An 18,880-nucleotide genomic window follows, 5' to 3' on the forward strand; every position below is an offset into this window, starting at 1 on the left:
GAACTCTGAGTTCGATCAGTTCCACGTCTCAGAAATGGCCTCTTGGTTACATTTTGGTCCTTGTGTGTTTGTTGGTTTTTTTGTTTTGTTTTGTTTTGCTTTTTGTTTTTCATTCATTAAACAAGTTTTATAACTTGTAAACCTGAATACTTGGAGGGAAAGTTCCACCTTACAGTCAGCTCGCCCACCCATCCCCATCGCAGGGCACTAAACTTGGATGCCCTTGACGGCTTGCTTGATGCTCTCCAGCAGGTCCTTGTTCTCTGGGTTCTGGTAGCACTCCTGGTTGGTGTACATGTCAGTCAGTGTGTTCACGTACGCATCGAAGTTCTGCTCACTAATGGGCTCCTGCAGTCAGAAAAGCCAAACAGAAGAGTTAGTAGTAGAGCAGGGAGAGAATCATAGGATGGCTTTGGTTGGAAGGGACCTTAAAGATCATCTACTTCCAACACCCTGCCGTGGGCAGGTTGCCTTCCACCAGATCAGGCTGCCCAGCTCTCCATCCAACCTGGCCTTGAACGCCTCCAGGGATGGGGCATCCACAGCTTTTCTGTGCAGCCTGTGCCAGTGCCTCACCGCTCTCTGAGGTGTTTCTTTCCAACTAACTGTGCCAACAGCCGAAGGTCTCAACATCAGAGGTTCTTTGTGCATGGTGTTGCACATAAAGAATCTCACCATGCAACCTTCATCCAGCAGAATCTTCACTGGCTGCTTGATTTTATGCATTGGCCACGCGGAACTATCGACAGCATCAGGTTAAGTGTGTGCAGGCAGTTTGACTGGAGGGTGGACTGAGGCGTGGAAATGAAAAGCTGGAGGACAAGAGGTGGCAGGGAGTGCTGGAGCATCATGGGGGAAATGAAAGGCGAGGGTAGGGCAAGAGCCAGCACCTCAGGCTCAATGTCTGCACTCTGCTTTAGAGGGGCATCATTGAAATCTAGCAAACATCTGTCTCAGAGTTAGCAGGGAAAAAGGAAACGAGGAAGAAGAAAAAGACCAGGATAAAATGAGCATACATGTCTCATGGGCCTTATTTAATGCCTGCCTGAAACCTTGAAAAAATATTTGCTGAACAATTTATTTGACCTTTATGCATCAAATACTTTACAAAAAAAAAAAAAAGCACTCAGTGAGCCGTTTTGTGCCAGTCAAGCAGCTGGGTGAATAGTGTCCAAAACTGCTCTGCTGGAGCATGGCACATCTCCAAGCAGCCTGAATTTAAATACCAACCTCTATGAAAAGGATTCCCAAAAAAAAAAATGACAGCAGAAAAAAAAGAAATCAAAAGCTTGTTCCTCTTGATCATCGTGATGGCCGCTATTACTTGTAAGAGGACAGCTTCCAAACCAGCACGCAGCCCCCCTGCACACACCTGTTTTTGACAACAGTAATTACATTCCTGGGAATAGAGGGAAGGTAATTAATACCCTTTTGTGGTTTTACTATTTTAATGCAGCCTTTTCATTTTGCAGTAACTCTATGGTAACATGCTGTGGGCTGTTAGACCTTGTTAAATTAAACAAAATACACTCTCTTTAAGAATGCTATTCTTTGGCTGCCAGCTATTCAAAACTGAATCGAAACTACCTGCATAATAATGGGAGCTGTAAGATCTTTCTGACGTTGAAATCCAGTCCCTCCTGATCTCTGCTTGTGCTGTCTTAGCCTAAAAGGCTCTGGGTGCCCTTGATAAAGTTTCCTATTTTGTGATAATACTCCCAGATGTAATGAGACAGAATCATAGATACAAAGGGAGATCAGCAGAAAACGACAACAAAAGGGAGATAACAATGCAAGCTTCGAGATAAGGCAAAAGCACGGATTTTACAAAGCACAGGTAGGTGTGTATAGAGAAATTCTGCTGCTCTTTAATTGTATGTGAGCCTTATCATAAGCCAGATCTTGCATGGCTCCCCTGATGGCACCAAGTGGGGCTGAGCATTGCCCAAGTTTCTTACCATGTGCGGAAGGCGGATATTGGCAAGACTTTGGATTAGAGCCTGGCTCAACCCTGAGAGCTCCAGGAACAGGGCTTCGTTTTGCTCCTCTATGATCTTGTTTTCCTCCTCAATGTTCTTCAGGTTCTTCTCCATGCTGGAGATCTGCAGAACAAAGAACACGTGGGGTTACAAACCCGTCAGCACTCTGCTGGGGGCTTGGGCACGTGCTCAAAGGCACAAACCTGCGACTGGAGCTTCACCATGGCTGCTTCCATCTCCGAGTTGGACTCGTTCAGCTCGCTGATCTCCTTGTTCAGCTGCTTGATCTCCTCATCGTTCTCTAGAACTGTGGGAGGGAAAGTGACAGGCGGTCAGCCTCTGCTTTTGGCTAAGCATGGCAGCTCACCAAGTCCTCACCTTTGCTTTCACATCCTCAAAACAGAATGCACATCTTGCTCTCTTTTTAATGTTTTGTTGTTGTTGTTGTTTTAAAAATTTAACTATAGTTATACTTTGTAGGTCAATTTGTAAATGCAAAAGTGAACAAGAGTCCTGCAGTTGGAGCCCAGAGCATTCATGTGCCCTGCAAATTTGGCCACCCTAATAACTCAAGTTTGCTCTGTTTGCTCTCAAGTAGGGAAGACATCATTAAAAAAATAAAAGCGTATCTCCATTAGAAGTTACAGTGCTCATAAAATAAGGGAACGTTTCTAGAAAAGCACAGGTATTTATATCTTCCAAACTATGTAAGTATTCAGGTAAAATGCATGAACCTTATCTAATACCAAAATCTCTCAGTGATAGCACTAGAAATGCAAAGTGCCATCGCTAACACAGCTCCAGATCCAGAAATATCTTTGGGATTAGAAGTCTTGAATAGATGAAAATAACTGAATGTCTGAAAGGGATTTGTGAAAATGCCAGAGAATATTTGAGCGGAAAAAAAAAATAATAAAACCAATACTCAAATTTCAGCGCTATTTCACTATTTCAGTACCCAGGCAATCAAAAAAAATGGGTGGTTGTAACACAGAATTTGCTAGTAGATCCAAAGATTTCAGTCTATGAAGAGATGCCAGTGGGCTCAATACCCCAACACAAGTGCCAAATAAAATGAGTGAAAATCCTTACCATCACTGGTCTTGAACTTTGTGTTGAGAATTTCATCCCCTGAGAGTTTTCCTTTCTTCCCAGCAAAAGTAGCTCTTGGGCACCCTGACAAACTGAAAAACAAGTAAAAATGGGTTTCATAAACTCTCTGTATTTATAGGTGCTTATGTTCCCAACAAGAGCGTGTACCATTTGGTGGAGTTCATGCTGTGAGATAGTTCTTCTAAAAGCTTTTTATGGTGCAGAGGAAATTGCTTTATGAATAATGCCACAAAGGTCCTCATTTATAAAGCAAGAGCAATTTTCTCTGAGCAAAGATTAAAAAAGAAAAAGTGTTATTTTCTAAAAGAGAGGGCATGACAGGCGAGGAAGGTGAAATGAGTCTGGATGGATTGGGCATCAAACTCCCATTTTGGCTGTTGAAGAACTGCTCCGGTGTGCTAATGGAAGGACACTGCATTACTGCTTTTCATGATTTTGTCCAATTCACATTTCACTACTGCAAAGTTAAAACATCTAAGTGTTTTCATCCCATGCAGAAAACACAGCCCTTAGAGGAACCTGACTGAGGGCAGCATTAAAAGCACCAGTTACCCAGCTTTCATTGAGAGTGGAATGATGCTCAGAGTACATTTACTCCAAAACTGCCACACTTAGGGTGATCCCAAGGTTGAATATTAGGAAAAACTTCTCTGAAAGAGCAGTGATGAGTTGGCACAGGCTGCCCAGGGAGGTGGTGGGGTCACCATCCCCTGGAGGTGCTCAAGCACAGTGAAGAAGTGGCACTAAGGGACATAGAAGGTATGTTGGTGATGGGTCAATGGTTGGGCTTGGTGATCTTGAAGGTCTTTCCCAACCCTTAATGATCCTGTAATTATTTACCTCCTATGAGTGAGGAAGCTCCCATTGGCATGGCCGGATCCATCACAGCCTGGGGTAGGGCAGGTTGGGCCTTCGTTTTTCAGCGATTTCCAGGAAAACGTGGAGCCATTGAGGGATCCTTCCTTCTGCCTTCGGGCAGCCAGGGGGCAGCCCGATGCACTGCGGTGGGAAGCATATTTACCACTGATGTGCCCAAGACCAACGCAGCCAGGAACCGGACACCTGAGCACAAGGAATACAAGAAATTATAGGAGAGGTGTGAAAAGGGATGGAGGGATATTAGGGATGAGCAGGAAAGAGGAAAGCAGGAAAGCAAGTGTTCATACTTGGGGATGCCACCCAGACTTCAGTCTGGAAAAAAGGATGCTCAGGGGAGATTGCATTGCTCTCTACAGCTCCCTGAATGCAGGTTGCAGTGAGGTGGGGGTCAGCCTCTGTGACCAGGTAACAGCAACAGGATGAGAGGTGAGAGGTGATGGCTTCATGTCGAACCAGAGGAGGCTCAGATTGTGTATTTGGAAATGTTTTTTCTCTGGAAGAACAGTGATGGCACAAACTTTGGCACAAACTGCCCAGGGAGGTGTTGGGGTCACTGTCCCCAGAGGCATTCAAGAATTGTGGAGATGTGGCACTGAGGGACGTGGTCAGTGGGCATGGTGGGGTGGGCTGACGTTGGCCTTGGGAATCTTAGATATCTTCCATCCTTAATGGTTCTATGACTTTGTTTGGTGGATGTTTCACCGATGGAGGTCACACCACTTTGCATCAGCTGGGACGTCTCTTCACACAAGTTTTAAGAGTCTGTGGGACTCATTAGTCTCTATGTTATTCTTGTGGCTAGAGATTAGGAATGGCAGTGAAACAATGGCGATGAGCTCTGTCACAGCTGGGGCTCAGCACTCTGGGCTGAGCTGCTCAGTGCCACCCCACACCCACTGGTGCTGTGGGGTAAGAGCTGCATGGCGCACAAGGAGAGGTGCTTTCAAGTCAAAAACCAGCAGGCAGGGATAGAGATATTTAGTTACTTCCAACAAATATGTAATGGAAAAAGGCCCTCAGGGAATAGAAGTGCTGTTTTTGCAGCAATGGATATGGGAAGCAGATGGGAAATTAAGAGCTATGCCATTCCCCTAAAAAGAACCAAAGACAACCAGCGGGCATCACACCACTGCCACACTCACAGAAAAACACCCAAAAAGCAGCTGCTATGATGTCTCCACACCATAAGACAGATGGTAAATAACTGTGGTTTTGGGGATCCCGGCAGCACCCCAAGGATGATCCCCTCACACCAAACACATTGGCAGCAAACCATGTGCTCCTGGTCAGGCAGCAGCAGGAATTGCTGCCCGTCCCATGCACCCAGTGCCAACTGAAGCCAGGAAAATGGTGCTGGAGGTGTTGGGGCAGCGCTGACACGAGCAGTGTTAATTGGCACAGCTCACTTGCTAACTCCCCACTTAATGGCACGCGGAGTGAATTCGGCCATTCAGCAGAGTCTTGACTGTCTATTACGGTTTCTGCTGTGTCTTGCACTTGTTTAAAGATGCTAGTCAATTATAAATACACTTAAAAGTTTATTACTCGAGGGAGGTTACCCTATAAAAAGGTAAGAAATGGAAAAAATAACCCCTTGTCCTCAGCTTGAAAGCAATTAGAGACTTCGAGTTACCCCAGCAAAATATCCATTGAGCGCTCCTGGAAATCACAAGCTCTGTTTCACCACAGCAGTGATTCCTTTCACTGTTTATATTTCGTGCAAAAAGGAGCTGACAGCAGAAGGGGGAGCCGCACACCCATTATTTTCCCAAGATAATTTGAAAAATGCTGATCTCGATTTTAATCAGCTGCAAATGCAGCACAATTCACTTATAATATCCCTGCCAGCAGGATCCTCAGTAAATTCATAACATCATTGCTTTTATATGATCACGAGCAAATTACTGAATCCTCAGGAGGAAAAGGAGAGGAAAAAATAAGAGAGAGAGAGGGAAACAAACCCCAGCATTTAGCATGTAGCCATTATGGCCCGACCGTTCCATATTTTACACTGTTAATTTAACTTTCATTACACTTTCATTGTTAAAAAATAAACCAGAGCCTTATTGTGCAAAACAGCTGGCTCGGACATTTTAAAAAAAATTTATTTTTATTATTATTATTTAACAGAAGCAGCAGCAGCACTTGATCAATTAGGGAAGTGCGGATGCCTCCACTTGGTGCCAGGGCTGGGCTGAAGGTTGAGGTGCTCTGTTCTACCACATCTATAGTAAATTACTGGAAGGATGAGCAGCAAAACAGTGGGGATTGAATGACATTCTCCTTGGTGGCAATGTGCAAAACTCAGATGGGCTTCAAGTGCCACTCGGAGCAGAGGAATGGATTTGGAGGCAAAGCTCCTCAATGCATCCTTGCATGGATGTGCACAGTGCACACCTTGCTGCTGGAGACAAAGCACCAGCCTGCTATCAACTGATGGGCAGCAAAGGAATCTGAGTTGTTCTGCACATCTCTGAGGAGCTGCTGCTCATTCTGGGACTAGCAGAGGACCATGGGCTGCTGCTTGTTCTGCAGCACATCAGGACGTTCAGTCCTCGTGAATCCCTCTGCAAGCAGAGGAGCAGAACCACAGTGAGGCCATTCGGGTTGTTCTGAGATCCAAAAATCCCATCCCTAATGATGCTCCAGCACATTCATTCCTGTTGTTAGCTTTCAAGCATCGAGCACAGCCCCAGGCACTGGGAAGAACATCGGTTTTGTGGGAAGCATTCTTGTGCAAGCATCAGCTGCGCTGTAGCAAGCAAATCGTGTAAGAGCTCCTTTGCAAGCTCCTTTGCACTGAGAAGTGATCACTTGCAAAGCAGGAGGAGCTGCTTGGTGCACCTTCAACCATCAGTTGAAAAAATAAAGCCCAACAGCCAATGGTTGCACAGCTGCACTCACTGCTTTTTCTTTCCTTTACTGTGTCACAAAATGGCATCGCAACACCACCAGCAATTCAGGACTATGCGAGTCCAAAAGGCTTGGTTTTTTTTTTTTCATGCAGATTCTCAAGTAGGTCGCTTAATTTTTAATAAACTCCGCTAACTCCTGCTAATTATCACACAGTTCATTTAGCTCGGAAGCTTTCCTTCCTGGAGACAGAGGAGCGAGAACAGAGCAGATGGCTCAAATATCATCCGCTTCTCAAAGCTCCTTTCTCCAGCTCGGAATATTCAGCAGTAGCCAAGGCTGTACGAAACATGTTTTATGTGGGGCAACCAAGCCCTGACCCTACCCATGCCAGCACCCCTCGTGTGCCCACTGCCACCCTGAAAGCCTCCAGCATTTCACCCAACTGTGGGTTTTTTACCCTCATTTGCAACACCGCTGATTTTCTCTTTGTCCGCACTTACTTCATCAGCTCCGGGTCCTCTTTATCATCCTTGGTCGGGGTTATCTTGATCCCACTTTTCTTGGCACGAGGGCAGCCTGACAGACTGTGTTTGAAAAGAGAAGAAAGGGCTGTCTGACTGGCAGGGCCCCCACCTCATCAGCTTCCCCCGAATTTCGCACGCGGTTTTGATCTCTCTCGTTTTGCAGCTTCACATCACGAGGAGAAGTCAGGAGAAAAAAATATGTGTATTTGAGGAGATGGACAGTAATTAACGGTGCCTAGATAAGAAGATATCTGCTAACAGCCTGCAATGTTTAATGGAATTGTTGAAACAGAAGGCTCAGATCTCCGCTATTAATGCTATAAAGTGATAATAGAAGTCATAAATAGGTAGCGTTATTAACAGGAACATTGCATCAGCTAAAATCTGACCCTTTGTCTTTTATTCTATTGAAGGGAGCTTCTAATCAGAGGCTGGAAACATCAAAAAAAGGAAAAAAGTCAGATTAAAGAGATGAAAATAGGCTTCAGTTGTCAGTAACATTAATGTTTTATTCAGAACTTTACAACTCTGCCCACTGCAGGGGGAGGAAAAAGAAAAAGACAGAAAGAAATTAAAAAAGGGGAAAAAAAAAAAAAAAAAGAAATGAAGAAAGAGAAAATAATTTAAGAGAAGATCTTACCTTCTGTGTGATGCATAATTTCCTGTTATGTGACCAGAGCCGTCACAGCCAGGAGTAGGGCACCTGTGGAAGAAAGGAGGCTGCCGTGAGCTGGGGGTCACCCACAGAGTGGGGCTGCACCAAAGCATGGTTCCTCCCTGCCCCTTCTCCCTCCACAGGAACAGCAGCTGTGCTGCAATGGCCACAGCACTGCTGTCCCTGTGCTGATGGGTTTGGGCATCAGAGGTGAAGAGTGGGGAGGAATGAGGATGTGGGGAGGGATGCGAATCCTGGATGTGTCCCCGCCTTGAAGAGCAATGATAATAAAGGAGGCAAGAAAAGGCCTCCAGGGCAATGCCTATCTTCTCGAGAAAGATGAAGGGAGATGACCAATGCCATCCTGTGCCACTGGGCTGGATATGAGCATAGGCAAAATACCCCCGAAATATCCTTCAACCATGGATAGCCTGGCCACATAGGTGTCTTCCCCAGGGTCACTTTGGGTTTGGGTGATGTGGGAAGGCAAAGTTCACTGAAGGCACCCCAGAAGGGAACTCAGAGCCCCAAACTCATCAGTGCTGGAAAGCAACAAAGGAAAAAGGAAAAAAAGGCAACCATAACCTCACTGTGACACTGTGGGTTAGGGATGGGGACTCTGAAGGGGACCTCAGGTCCCTTCCCATCCACTGCATCCACAATCACGGGTTTGGAAGTAAGCATCCAGTGCTCAGCAACATGAATGAAGGCCAAGCCTAGAAGAACGCTTCTGTGATCACACAGCCCAGCACAAAAGCTCGCACACCGCAGAGCAGGAGCAAAGATAATAGTGTGAGCTGAGCACTGCATCATTACAGCCACGGAAGCGAGGAAGGTGAGGGGCTGTGAAGTGCCACAAGCACAAAGACCCGCTCCAAACACTGTAGGTGAGGCATAAAAGTTGTCATGGGGACCAGCAAGAGAAGCAAGGAGCTCTCGCTGGGGCCACAGTGCCAGGGTGCCAATTAGCCAGCGCTGCTCGAGTCAAGCACATGGAGCTGGAGGGGCAGGGGAGGCTGAGCTGCTGCCTCGAGCTTGCAAAGGCCCCTTGTTCTCAGGGGATGTTTTGTGCCCTCACTTTCTTGATCCTCAATTATAAGGCTGCTTCTGCCTGGCTTGGCAGCACTGGTTGGAAGATGTTCGGTGCCTCTGGGCATCAGAGATCTGATGGGCAGTGGGGTGGCAGCAGAGCTGCCTGCAAGGCCAGTGCATGTGAGAAAGGTAACGTGCTCAATGCTTGATCCAGGCAACAACACGAGGGGCTATGAGAGACTGCTCAGACTCAGGACTTGTGCAGAAGCAGCAGGGTGAGGGTAAAAGTCCCCTAACTCATCTGATAATCAGAGAGGAGAGCATTTCCCTGTTATATACAAGTAGAGAAAGAATCAAAATCATTCTTTGCTGTTCTAGCTTCGGGGTGGGATGAAATGATGAAAACACCAACACCAAACTCTTTTTGCCTTCCAGGACTTTTTAAAAAGGTGGGGGGGAAAAAAAAAAAAAAAGTGATTTGATTTTTATTTTTAATTATCTGGAGACAAATCATTCCAATAGAGACCTCTTATTGCCTGTTTCAGCCTGGAGCTTTTTTGGGGGTTTTGTTGTTGTTGTTTTGTTTTGTTTTGTTTTTTTTAATCAGGGATATTAACCCCTGGAATACAACTTACAATAAAAATGCTGAACGCGGCCTTATCTGAAATTGTGGAAAAGCTCTGAGTGTGATATCTGCAATATCTCCAAATCCCATTCCCTTTCTCTTTCTCTGTGCCTCCGTCCTCACCAGGATAAAGAAAGAGAACAATATTGGAAAATAACACTGAAAAGCTTTGTTTTGGCCAGGAGTTGCCTGATTTATGCAGTATTTTGGTAGCAAAACACTACTATCACATGCCCAAGGGCACAGGGGAATGCATCATTCTGGACATCATTTAATTTTAGTGTCACCCACTGAATACAGGACACAGGACTTATTTTGTCTATGCCCCTCGTGAGCTTTTGCTCTCAGTAGAGTTCTTCTCAATTATGGTTATGAATATCTCACCATTGAAATAATCCTAAATTTGGATTCAGAAAAGCAGGAAGCTAAGAGGAAAATTAGCCTACAAAGACAGGCTGCGTGTGTGGCAGGGATGCTGAAAAAACACTCATTTTTCCCCCAGAGATGTGGGTTGGGTGGAGAAGACTCGGGTTCCCCCATTGATTTTTAATACAATTCCTATTAAAGCTTCCTTAAGGGAAGACAAACTAAGGGAGCAGGTGGGAAATTCCCCTGGGTAGCAGGGGAGCTCTTGAAAACGAGGAGCATTGGAAATAAAGTTGAAAACAGGATTAGGAGAAACACATCTGAAAGTCAACACCAAGCCTGGATTGCTCCCTTCCAGAGCAGAACTGGCAACGAAGACATTCAGGTGTTCATGAGCCATTTGCTACCCATTAACAGACGTGTGCACAGCTCTTCCCATTTACATCTGCTCTGGATCCTGCCTCATCAAGCACCGTGTGCTTGTCCCACTGCCCCGCCAATCGTACTCCCATGACAGTGAATGGAAACCCAACAGCCCTTACAGCATAGCACAAAACTAGCACACCATGTTCTTTGAAAGGGTTCTTTTTGCTACGACCTGGCAGTATTTTCCCACCTGTGTCTGTACCCAGTACTAAAGCATGTGCCTTTACCCTGGCTTCGGATTATTTGAGAGTCATACAAAAATGATAATAGGAAGGATGATGGCACAAATTTAGGGAACGAGAGCTGGGCAAAAGACACCAAATGAAAAATAAATTAGCTTATTTTTATCCAACAGGGCCTGTCTGGGGTCTGGGTTATTTCTGAGTTGCCCTGTGATACCTTCTCCCCAAAATACCCCTTCCCACGTGCCACCATCTACCCAATATGACAGCTGGGCTCCACCAGAGCTCCTCACAGGCAGACTCTGATCAGTTTTGAAAGGAGAAAGGAGGGGATAAAATAGCAAAAGCAGAGCACAAAGGGAGAACAGGGAAGGTATATAGAGAAGAAAAAAAAAAATAAGGGAGAGGGGAGGAAAGCAAAAAAAGGAGTTCCAAGTTGAGCGCAAACATACTTGAGGTCAGCAGAGTGGGCAGCCATGAGGTTTCTGAGGCTCTTGTCAGCAAGAGGACAACCAGAAAGGCTGAAAGAGAAGAGATGGAATATCTGGATAAGCCAAAAAAAAAAGAAAAAAAAAAAAAGAAAAGAAAAGAAAAAAAGAAAAAGAAAAAGGGCAGGGGCGTGGGGATGGAGAAGGGTAACAGAACGTGGGGAGGAAACAGAACCAAATTGTCCACATGGTCAAACAATGTACTAAAAACTAAAGTTGTATTTAGAGTTTGAACTGCGGAAAAAAGGTGAACCCACCTGCGGTGAGAGGCATAGTTTCCCGTGATGTGTCCACTGCCATCACAGCCTGGGGTAGGGCAACTGGGCAACAACAACAACACAGATGTAAGTGCTGGAAAGGGATTAATTCACCCCAGAATGCGAGCCCTCCTTGGTATCTGCATTGGAATGTCCTTGCCTTTGATCCTGTTCACAGGCAAATACACCAGCTCTTTCCCTTTTTTGCTCCCAGAAGTTCACGATTCTTCACAGTTTTAACAGAAAAAAAATGTGGTAAATGTGAAGAAAGTGTTTGAAACACTTGGGCTCTCAGTGCTGCTGGTACCCACTCTTTGCCAACGGGAGGGCTGAGAGATGGCACATTCACAGCCCACCAGGGACGGCATAAGACACTGAGCTTCAGTCAGACACAGGTAGCTCCTGGCTTAACTACAGATCATTCATTACAGCTCTCGGATCAGAGAGGAGCAATGGTACTAAATGAGGAGAGACAGCTCAGGGTTGGCCATGATACCATTTATTTATTCCAGGGAAGAAATCTCTTGCCCTTCATAATGCAACTAAAGCACTGCAGGTCTTCAAGGTTCTACCTCAAGAATTGCTATTCACATCATTGCTGAGTTTCCAAAAAGCCTTGAGAGTTTTGCATAGGACAGCTGGTTTGTGCTTTGCTAATTTAGGGAAACAACTGCTTTGCCCCTGTGGATCTCTTCCTTGCCTGGCCACACTCTTCCATCAGCCTCCTGCTCGCATAGCCAAGTAACGAGCAGCATTGTATAAGGTCAGCAAAATGAGGCTCACCAGCTCTACCCTGTTTAGCATATAGGAAGGTCAGGCTGCAGGAAAGAGGCCCAGGCACGGCAGATCCACTGGGAGGGGAGAACTCGGCTCCACAGCCTCCAGACTGATCCCAGCAGCCATGAGAGCAGGGACAAATCCACACTGCAGCTCTAAACACGGACCATGACTGTGGGGGATCAGCAGGGATGCAGAGCATCGCGTCATCTAATAAAGACCTGGGTCTATTTTCTCCCCATCCAAAGCCATGAATACACACACAGTAGTTCAGATAAGACCTCTCCAATGTATAATGCAGCATGACAGCAATCCTGCTGTAGCCAGAGTTCACATTTTGTGGCCCTGCAGTATCACAGTGATGTGACTCACTGCTCTACATTAATAACCCAACAAGCCCTGCCTTCCCAACGAGGCACCTGGAAGGACAGTGGGAAGGTGCTGAGCTCCTTTGGATGCTTTTAGCTTCACAGCATCACTCGGTGCTGTGAAGCTAGAAATCACACAAAGCAAGAGGTTGGGACCTTGGAAAGGCTCCTCCACTGTGCCAGAAACGCTCCTAGAGGAAAATACCATGGAGAACGGGCCCTGCAAAGCAGTTTGCACAGCTGTAGCTGTGAATCCTGAGAGCACAGAACTCCATAGGAACTGCCCTGCAGCACTGCAGAGTCTCAGGACCATAAGGAGTGGATTTCATCTCAAGGATCAGAAGTTGTATGAAAGTAGGATTTCCCTTTAAGCTTTTATTTGAAACCCTAAGATGAAATCAGAACAATCACAGCAAGAAAGGCGGATATGCTTCTAATTCTTACAGTGTATCTGTTGACAAATTTTGTCTGCTACCAGCCTGGCTGTCACTGAGGATGTGTTTTTATAACATAGGAAAAAGAGACAAGAAGGCAGGGCTTACGTGAGCAGCTCTTTCTTGATGTCCTTGGAGAGGAATTTAAGCTTGAAGTTAGTTAAGGTAACTTCCCCTGGATATTTTCGTTCTTCAAAGTTTTCCTCTGACACTTCTTGCTCATCAGCTTCCGAGGAGGCAAAAGAGTGGGCTGCAGGCTCTGACTGCAAGAGAACAGCCAGAAGTGGTTGCAGTGGTGCCCGTTGCTGTGAGCTGCAGTGGGAAAGGACCCCAGGTTCACCCCAGCTCAGAGTTAAGGTGGCACTGCCAGCACTCCTGAGGGCTGCAAGCACCTTGGTCATCATCTGGAGATCAAACAGACAGCGATTTCCCCTTTTTGTAGGAGAAATGTTCAAAGCGTATCTGTACAGGGCTTACACTTGGCTTTGCCGCGGTCTTGCAGATGGACTCAGACTTATCCCCAGCAGGACCTGCCTCCATCTGCACCCCAGCCAAGAGACTAAATGACAAAGTAGGGGTGCTGGGAAAAACAGGACAACAGTCCAAGCAAATATGAAATTTATCCCTCCACTGAGATTTGGAACTTAAACATCCAGAGCCACCTCTCACCTCTTCTGGCTCTTCTTCCCGCTGACGGTTTGGTTTAGTGTAGTCAATGGGTCCATCCCATTCATCCTGGCGGGAGGTCTGGCTGGACTGGGGGGAGGTCATGGTGCTGCTCGTGGTACTGGTGCTGTTTTGGCGCTGGGACACATCTGGGGACTTCACACTGGGACTACTGCTGCAGCTGCTGCTGCTGGGAAATGCGCTTTCCCGCTTGCGGTTCTTGTTCATACTCAAATCCAGAGTCCCATTTTCATCCACCTCAATGTCCATGGACTGAAAAGTTGGAAATGTGCCCAACGTTAGCAGCTGCCAGAAATTCCCTAAGGGGGTCTTGCCCCCATTTGTCACGGGGGAGCTAGGGAGCAAGTTATTCATTGCCTGTCTTTTCTGCAGTCACTTAGAAGGAACTGAATGGGAAGGGATGCTCTTTCATAAAGATTTTCAGAAATGTGCCATGCACACACACCCCTCTCCTAAAAGCAACGAAGCATTTTGTCTCAGTTGCCTGAACACAGGCATCTAGAGCCATGTAAGATGTCCCATGGCAAAGAAATCTGCCCAAGGCTGGGCATGGGACACAGGACCTCAGGAAAACCCATGCTCCCCTGATGCAACTGGGAAATCTAAAATGACATCAGACACTGAGCAGTGAGCAACTGAAACCCATCTTAAATGGATAATTTGAACCACAATGCATCTCCTGAACATCCTAATACATCATACAATCCTTGTGATTCTAAGAGCCACAATTACCTCCTCCAAATAGCTCATCACCCAAAGCACATTGGAAGGGAAAGGGCAATATGTGATAATGTCCTCCTTTCCTCTCTATTTAAAGGTCAAAATGAAAGGGGGGGTTGGAAAAGAAGAAAAAGGAAAAAAAAAAAGGTATTTCTCCCATCTAAAGCTTCCAGTCCCAACCCCGCTCACCTTGCTGGGTGCCTCTTGCTGCTTGGTGCTGAGATTCTCTGGCATTTCCCAACAGCGTGTGGAGAGGTTGAGGATGGCAGTGGCAGCCATGTGAGCAGCCTCAGCGTCGTGGGAGTAGTCAAAGCCTGTGGAGGAAGATGAAGTGCTCTTCACGTAACTGCTGGAGGGGCTGTGGCTGGGGGAAGAGGCCTTTGGAAAAGGTTTGGCTGGAATAAAAAGAGAAGGAACAACAGAAAGCTAATGTAGGTCTGGCACAGGCAAAGCAAGGTGTTAAGTCAGATTGATGAAGCGAAGATGTCAGCAGTTCCAGTGGCAAACTGCGTTTATTACCAATCCATGGGCTATTTAATTGCTAGGGAGGTGCTGGCTGTGGCCAGGATCTTGTGTGAAGGTTCTCGGTGGGAAAAGTCAATTCATTAAGTAGATCTGCCATCAAGTCCCACAGAACTCAGCACTTTTCTTCATTAAAGCTACCCCTCAGTGGAAGGTGTCAAAGGAGAAAGCTCAGAGAAGCTTCCTGGCTCTCCGTCTGTTCATAACTTATCCACAGAGATGACTTGCAGCAGATTTCTTGTAGCACATTTGAACACTTTAGGATAAAAAATTACATTCATAGCAAAACCGTGGCCATGAAATATGAGCTTCTGATGATGACAGCAGTGAAATACGAATTTCCCGACAGCTGATTTGTCATTTAAATATGTCTGAATAACAGGATTTATTGCTCCTTTGCACATGGTCACTACACCACACCAGAGCTGTATATCACAGCACGCAGCAGTGCGATCCAGGAGGTGCTGTGCTCTATTCATACTCGATGGCTAAACCACACTAAAATTTGCCTAAGGTTTAATCCATGCTAAAACTTGCCCTCATCTTGAAACTGAGCCCATTTGGAGGGGCTGTGAGCCAGCCGGAGTTTGCAGAAGTCAGCAGCTTCAGTGGGTGCAAATGGGATTGTCTGCTTTTGACCCATCACAGGGCCATATTCTGACTCAATCAGCAGCATTTTAAAATTCTTAATTAATTTCACTGGGCATGTTTTGAGGGGAAAACACGCAGCCCCTTCAACGAGACTTGTATGGCTCATCCCAGCAGGGACGAAGCTGCAGGACGAGCTTGGCAGAGCAAAGCAACTTCACGATTGTCACCACAAACCCAGAATATAAGGCATGATAAAATGCTGATCTGCCAAGGACCGCTCCCTTCCTCATTGTGTGCGTACATAATGCGTATTGACACTAATGGGAGTTATGCACACACATGCAGGGGAGTATAAATCCCTCTGGATGATGATCTCTTTAAAATAAGTTCTCAGCGAAAGGAACAGACTCCCCCGCTATGATTGGCAATCATATTCATCTTGTCGCTTTGATTAACTCATTGGAAACTTGCCCGAATGGTTATTCTTGTGTAGGGCTGCTTGTTTTTCAGTCCTGTTTAATCCGTGTCTTTACGGTGGGGCGCGGGTGTTTGCCAGCCCGACCCCACAGTATCCAGGATTGGGAGATGCCAATTTCAATTTCACACCGTAGGCTCAGTGATGCTTTTCCATTTCGTAAGTATTTCTACCGCTAATAGACTCGCAATCAGCAAATTAGTAAAATAAGTGATGAGAAAAAATAGGAAGGATTATCCTAGTGGGTCTGCTGGAATTATTTTTGTCAGTACAATTACCCTGAAAATTCTTCGCTAATATTGCAAATAACACAATCTATTCAGCAAGAGAATCACTTGCTCTGGGAAACAAATTACTTTTCCATCAGACCTAACCCAGGATGACAGTGGCAGTTGTGCTCTCTGGCCTCCATCCAATTTCATTGTCTGATCCTTTACAGATTTAGTACTGTAATAAAGGCAGCTTCCATTGTAGTGCAACAACCGGGATGCTTTCAAGTACGAGCACTTTTTAGAGAGCAGCTGCATCAGGATTAAACAGGATTGTGGAAGTGGGATTAGCCAGACAGAAAGCCCTCTGGAGGCTGCTGACTTCTGCAAACGGAGCTCCTAAATCTTTATTTTTTTTTCTTCCCCGGGAAGATGCCTTCAGGAGCACATTTGGAGTCAGAAGGAGGGGGAAATTAAACACAGGTCTGACAGAACCAGGCTGGGGCAGTCTGGCTCCTGGTGCTGCTCTCCTTCTCCTAGGAACCCCAGGCTCAGAGGGTTCATCTGATCATTGCATTTTCACCTGCCCTCCCATTGCCCAGCACTGTGAGCAGCACTGTGAGCTCAGTGAGGAGCAGGTGATCGATCGGGGAGCAGAACACGGCCAGGAAGACAAATGGGTGGAATGGGTCATACAGAAGATGGAAGAGAGGAAAACTATAATCCATTTAGCGAGATGAGAAAAGACAGATCAATAGATATGAACTGCAAAGCAGTGGGGACAGACTGAAGACAACTGTGTAACTTATCCCACCTACAGACGTGGCTCAGATTAATGTTCCCACTGCTCAACATGATTCTTCCCAAAGCTGAATCTCAGAATTGCAGGGGTTGGAAGGGACCTGAAGACACCACCAAATCCAACCCCCAAGCTCTCCCCAAGGCCAAGCTCTCCATGTGCCCCTCTCCCCATCAAAGGGATATGTCATGGGGGACCCATTTCTCCTCCCGTTCAGGCTCAGCCCTTCCTCCCCAAAGTGATTCACTCGTCAGCCCATGGCACGTGGCATGCCAAGAAAGAAAGAGAACACAAAACCCAGCCCTTCCCTGTGCCCAACTTACATTTAAAGGCTTTAGGTGAGGTTTCGCTAGTCTGAATCTTTGGGGCAAGCATGCGTTTGCCAAAAACCTGAGCATCAAAACTTGCATAATCGAAGGTGACCTTGGAGTACTTCTCCAGCTCCTTGGCCAGGTTGGCCCGGGGGGTGGCTGGGACCATGTTGGGCCGGTAACTTCCGTACTGAGGGATCTCCAGCTGCTTCACAAAGCACATAGGCCTGAGGACAAAACAACGAGCACCAATGATTTTTCTTTTTCTTGGGAGCCCACAGCAGGGGCTGCTGGGAGGGAACTGATGTGATGGGAACATGCAGCTGCACCTTGTCCCCAAGGGCTGTTAGAGAAGAGTTGACGATGACTTTTGTTCTCCCTCAGCAAGTCTGCACCTGCTTTGGGACTCTTGGATTCCTTTTTCATTTTTTTCATGTTTTTTTTTTTTTTCCTGCCCACCCTTTTAAACTTCTTTTTACACCAAAAGCTAAGGTGTCCATCTCGTGCAAAATATTCTTGCAGGTTGCTGCAGCGTGGCAGTCCTTTTCCAGTGGCATCACACTCAGGTGCCACTCTCCTATGGGTGCCATGACAAAGGACAGCACACAGGTGCAGGGATTCAGTTTGTGCTGCAGATCTGCAGCAGCGGTGAGCTCAATGCATGGCCACACCGAGCAAACCTCTCCTTGCCTGCAGAGTCCCTCTTCAAGCCCTGCTTCTGCTGGGTTGCCTATCATGAATCAATTTGTCTTGCATATAAATTGTATATAAATGGCCCATTGTTATTCTCCTTCCCGTGACCTCTTTCCACCAGTGAGTCCCCGGAGCGGGAGCTCCTTGGAGCATGGAGCATCCTCGCAATGCGCTCAGAGCACGCTGTGCCCATCGCGGGCTCTGCTGCAAATAAATAAGTAATCACCCTAAATGGCCTTCCTTTGCAAAGCACCAAGCTCTGTGCACCGGGGTGTTCAGCAGTCCTGGGGAGCAAATAAATAAATTAATCACACCTCGGTGGCTCGGTGGAAGTGCTGCCGTTCCTCTCCTCCTCCTCTCATTGCAAAATAACTAACCATATTACAATCCATCTGTAGCCTCATGAATCACATCGGCTACGAAAGCAGGAATCTATCAGGGACATCCTTACTGCAAGACAGCCCTTTCTCCCAGGAAGAGAAAGATGGGCGAAATAACAAAATAGATGTGAGCGCTTTGGCAATGAGCATAGGCTAAGGAAGGAAAGCGGATGGACTTGCACAAAACGACGACTGAGTGATTTATATGTAGCCTAAATCTCCTCCTCCCCCTCCTTGAGCCCACCCTACTTATAATGCTAATATAATAGCCATAATTCTCCTGCAGTTTGCATTGCGGTGCTATCGGCACAAATGCCTTCTGCTGCACTGCTAAAACCCTTTGGCCTGTAGCCTCAGCATTAATTGATGCTACAGAAGCAATTCATTGTCCTCAGTGCCCTCCCTGGGATCATCAATTAAATATCTCCCCACCTTGGCGAGACCTATGATCATAATAACAGGACTCAGCAGTATCAGGATACAGCAGGAGCAAGCAGGCTGCTGCTGCAGTTCTGCTTCCCACCCCACATAC

At 46.5% G+C, this 18,880-nt stretch overlaps 1 protein-coding gene across 1 annotated transcript in view; it reads right to left on the reverse strand.

Annotated features, from left to right (window-relative positions):
- Positions 1-207: 207 nt before the first annotated feature.
- The window catches only part of MYT1 (myelin transcription factor 1), a gene marked incomplete at its 3' end in the record, with an annotated part of 35,482 nt that continues 16,809 nt past the window's right edge, over positions 208-18,880 (reverse strand). Inside the window, exons 10-22 of the mRNA XM_079543436.1 lie at positions 17,288-17,502; positions 14,558-14,763; positions 13,631-13,900; positions 13,070-13,224; positions 11,383-11,445; positions 11,090-11,158; positions 7,992-8,054; positions 7,328-7,411; positions 3,933-4,154; positions 3,072-3,163; positions 2,183-2,286; positions 1,959-2,102; positions 208-348 (exon numbers count right to left, since the gene is read on the reverse strand). Coding sequence (XP_079399562.1) covers positions 208-348; positions 1,959-2,102; positions 2,183-2,286; positions 3,072-3,163; positions 3,933-4,154; positions 7,328-7,411; positions 7,992-8,054; positions 11,090-11,158; positions 11,383-11,445; positions 13,070-13,224; positions 13,631-13,900; positions 14,558-14,763; positions 17,288-17,502 — 1,828 coding nt within the window. The remainder of the gene's footprint in view (positions 349-1,958; positions 2,103-2,182; positions 2,287-3,071; positions 3,164-3,932; positions 4,155-7,327; positions 7,412-7,991; positions 8,055-11,089; positions 11,159-11,382; positions 11,446-13,069; positions 13,225-13,630; positions 13,901-14,557; positions 14,764-17,287; positions 17,503-18,880) is intronic.

Source organism: Tetrao urogallus (genome assembly GCF_951394365.1).
Source record: "Tetrao urogallus genome assembly, chromosome: 16".
Lineage (NCBI taxonomy): Eukaryota > Metazoa > Chordata > Aves > Galliformes > Phasianidae > Tetrao > Tetrao urogallus.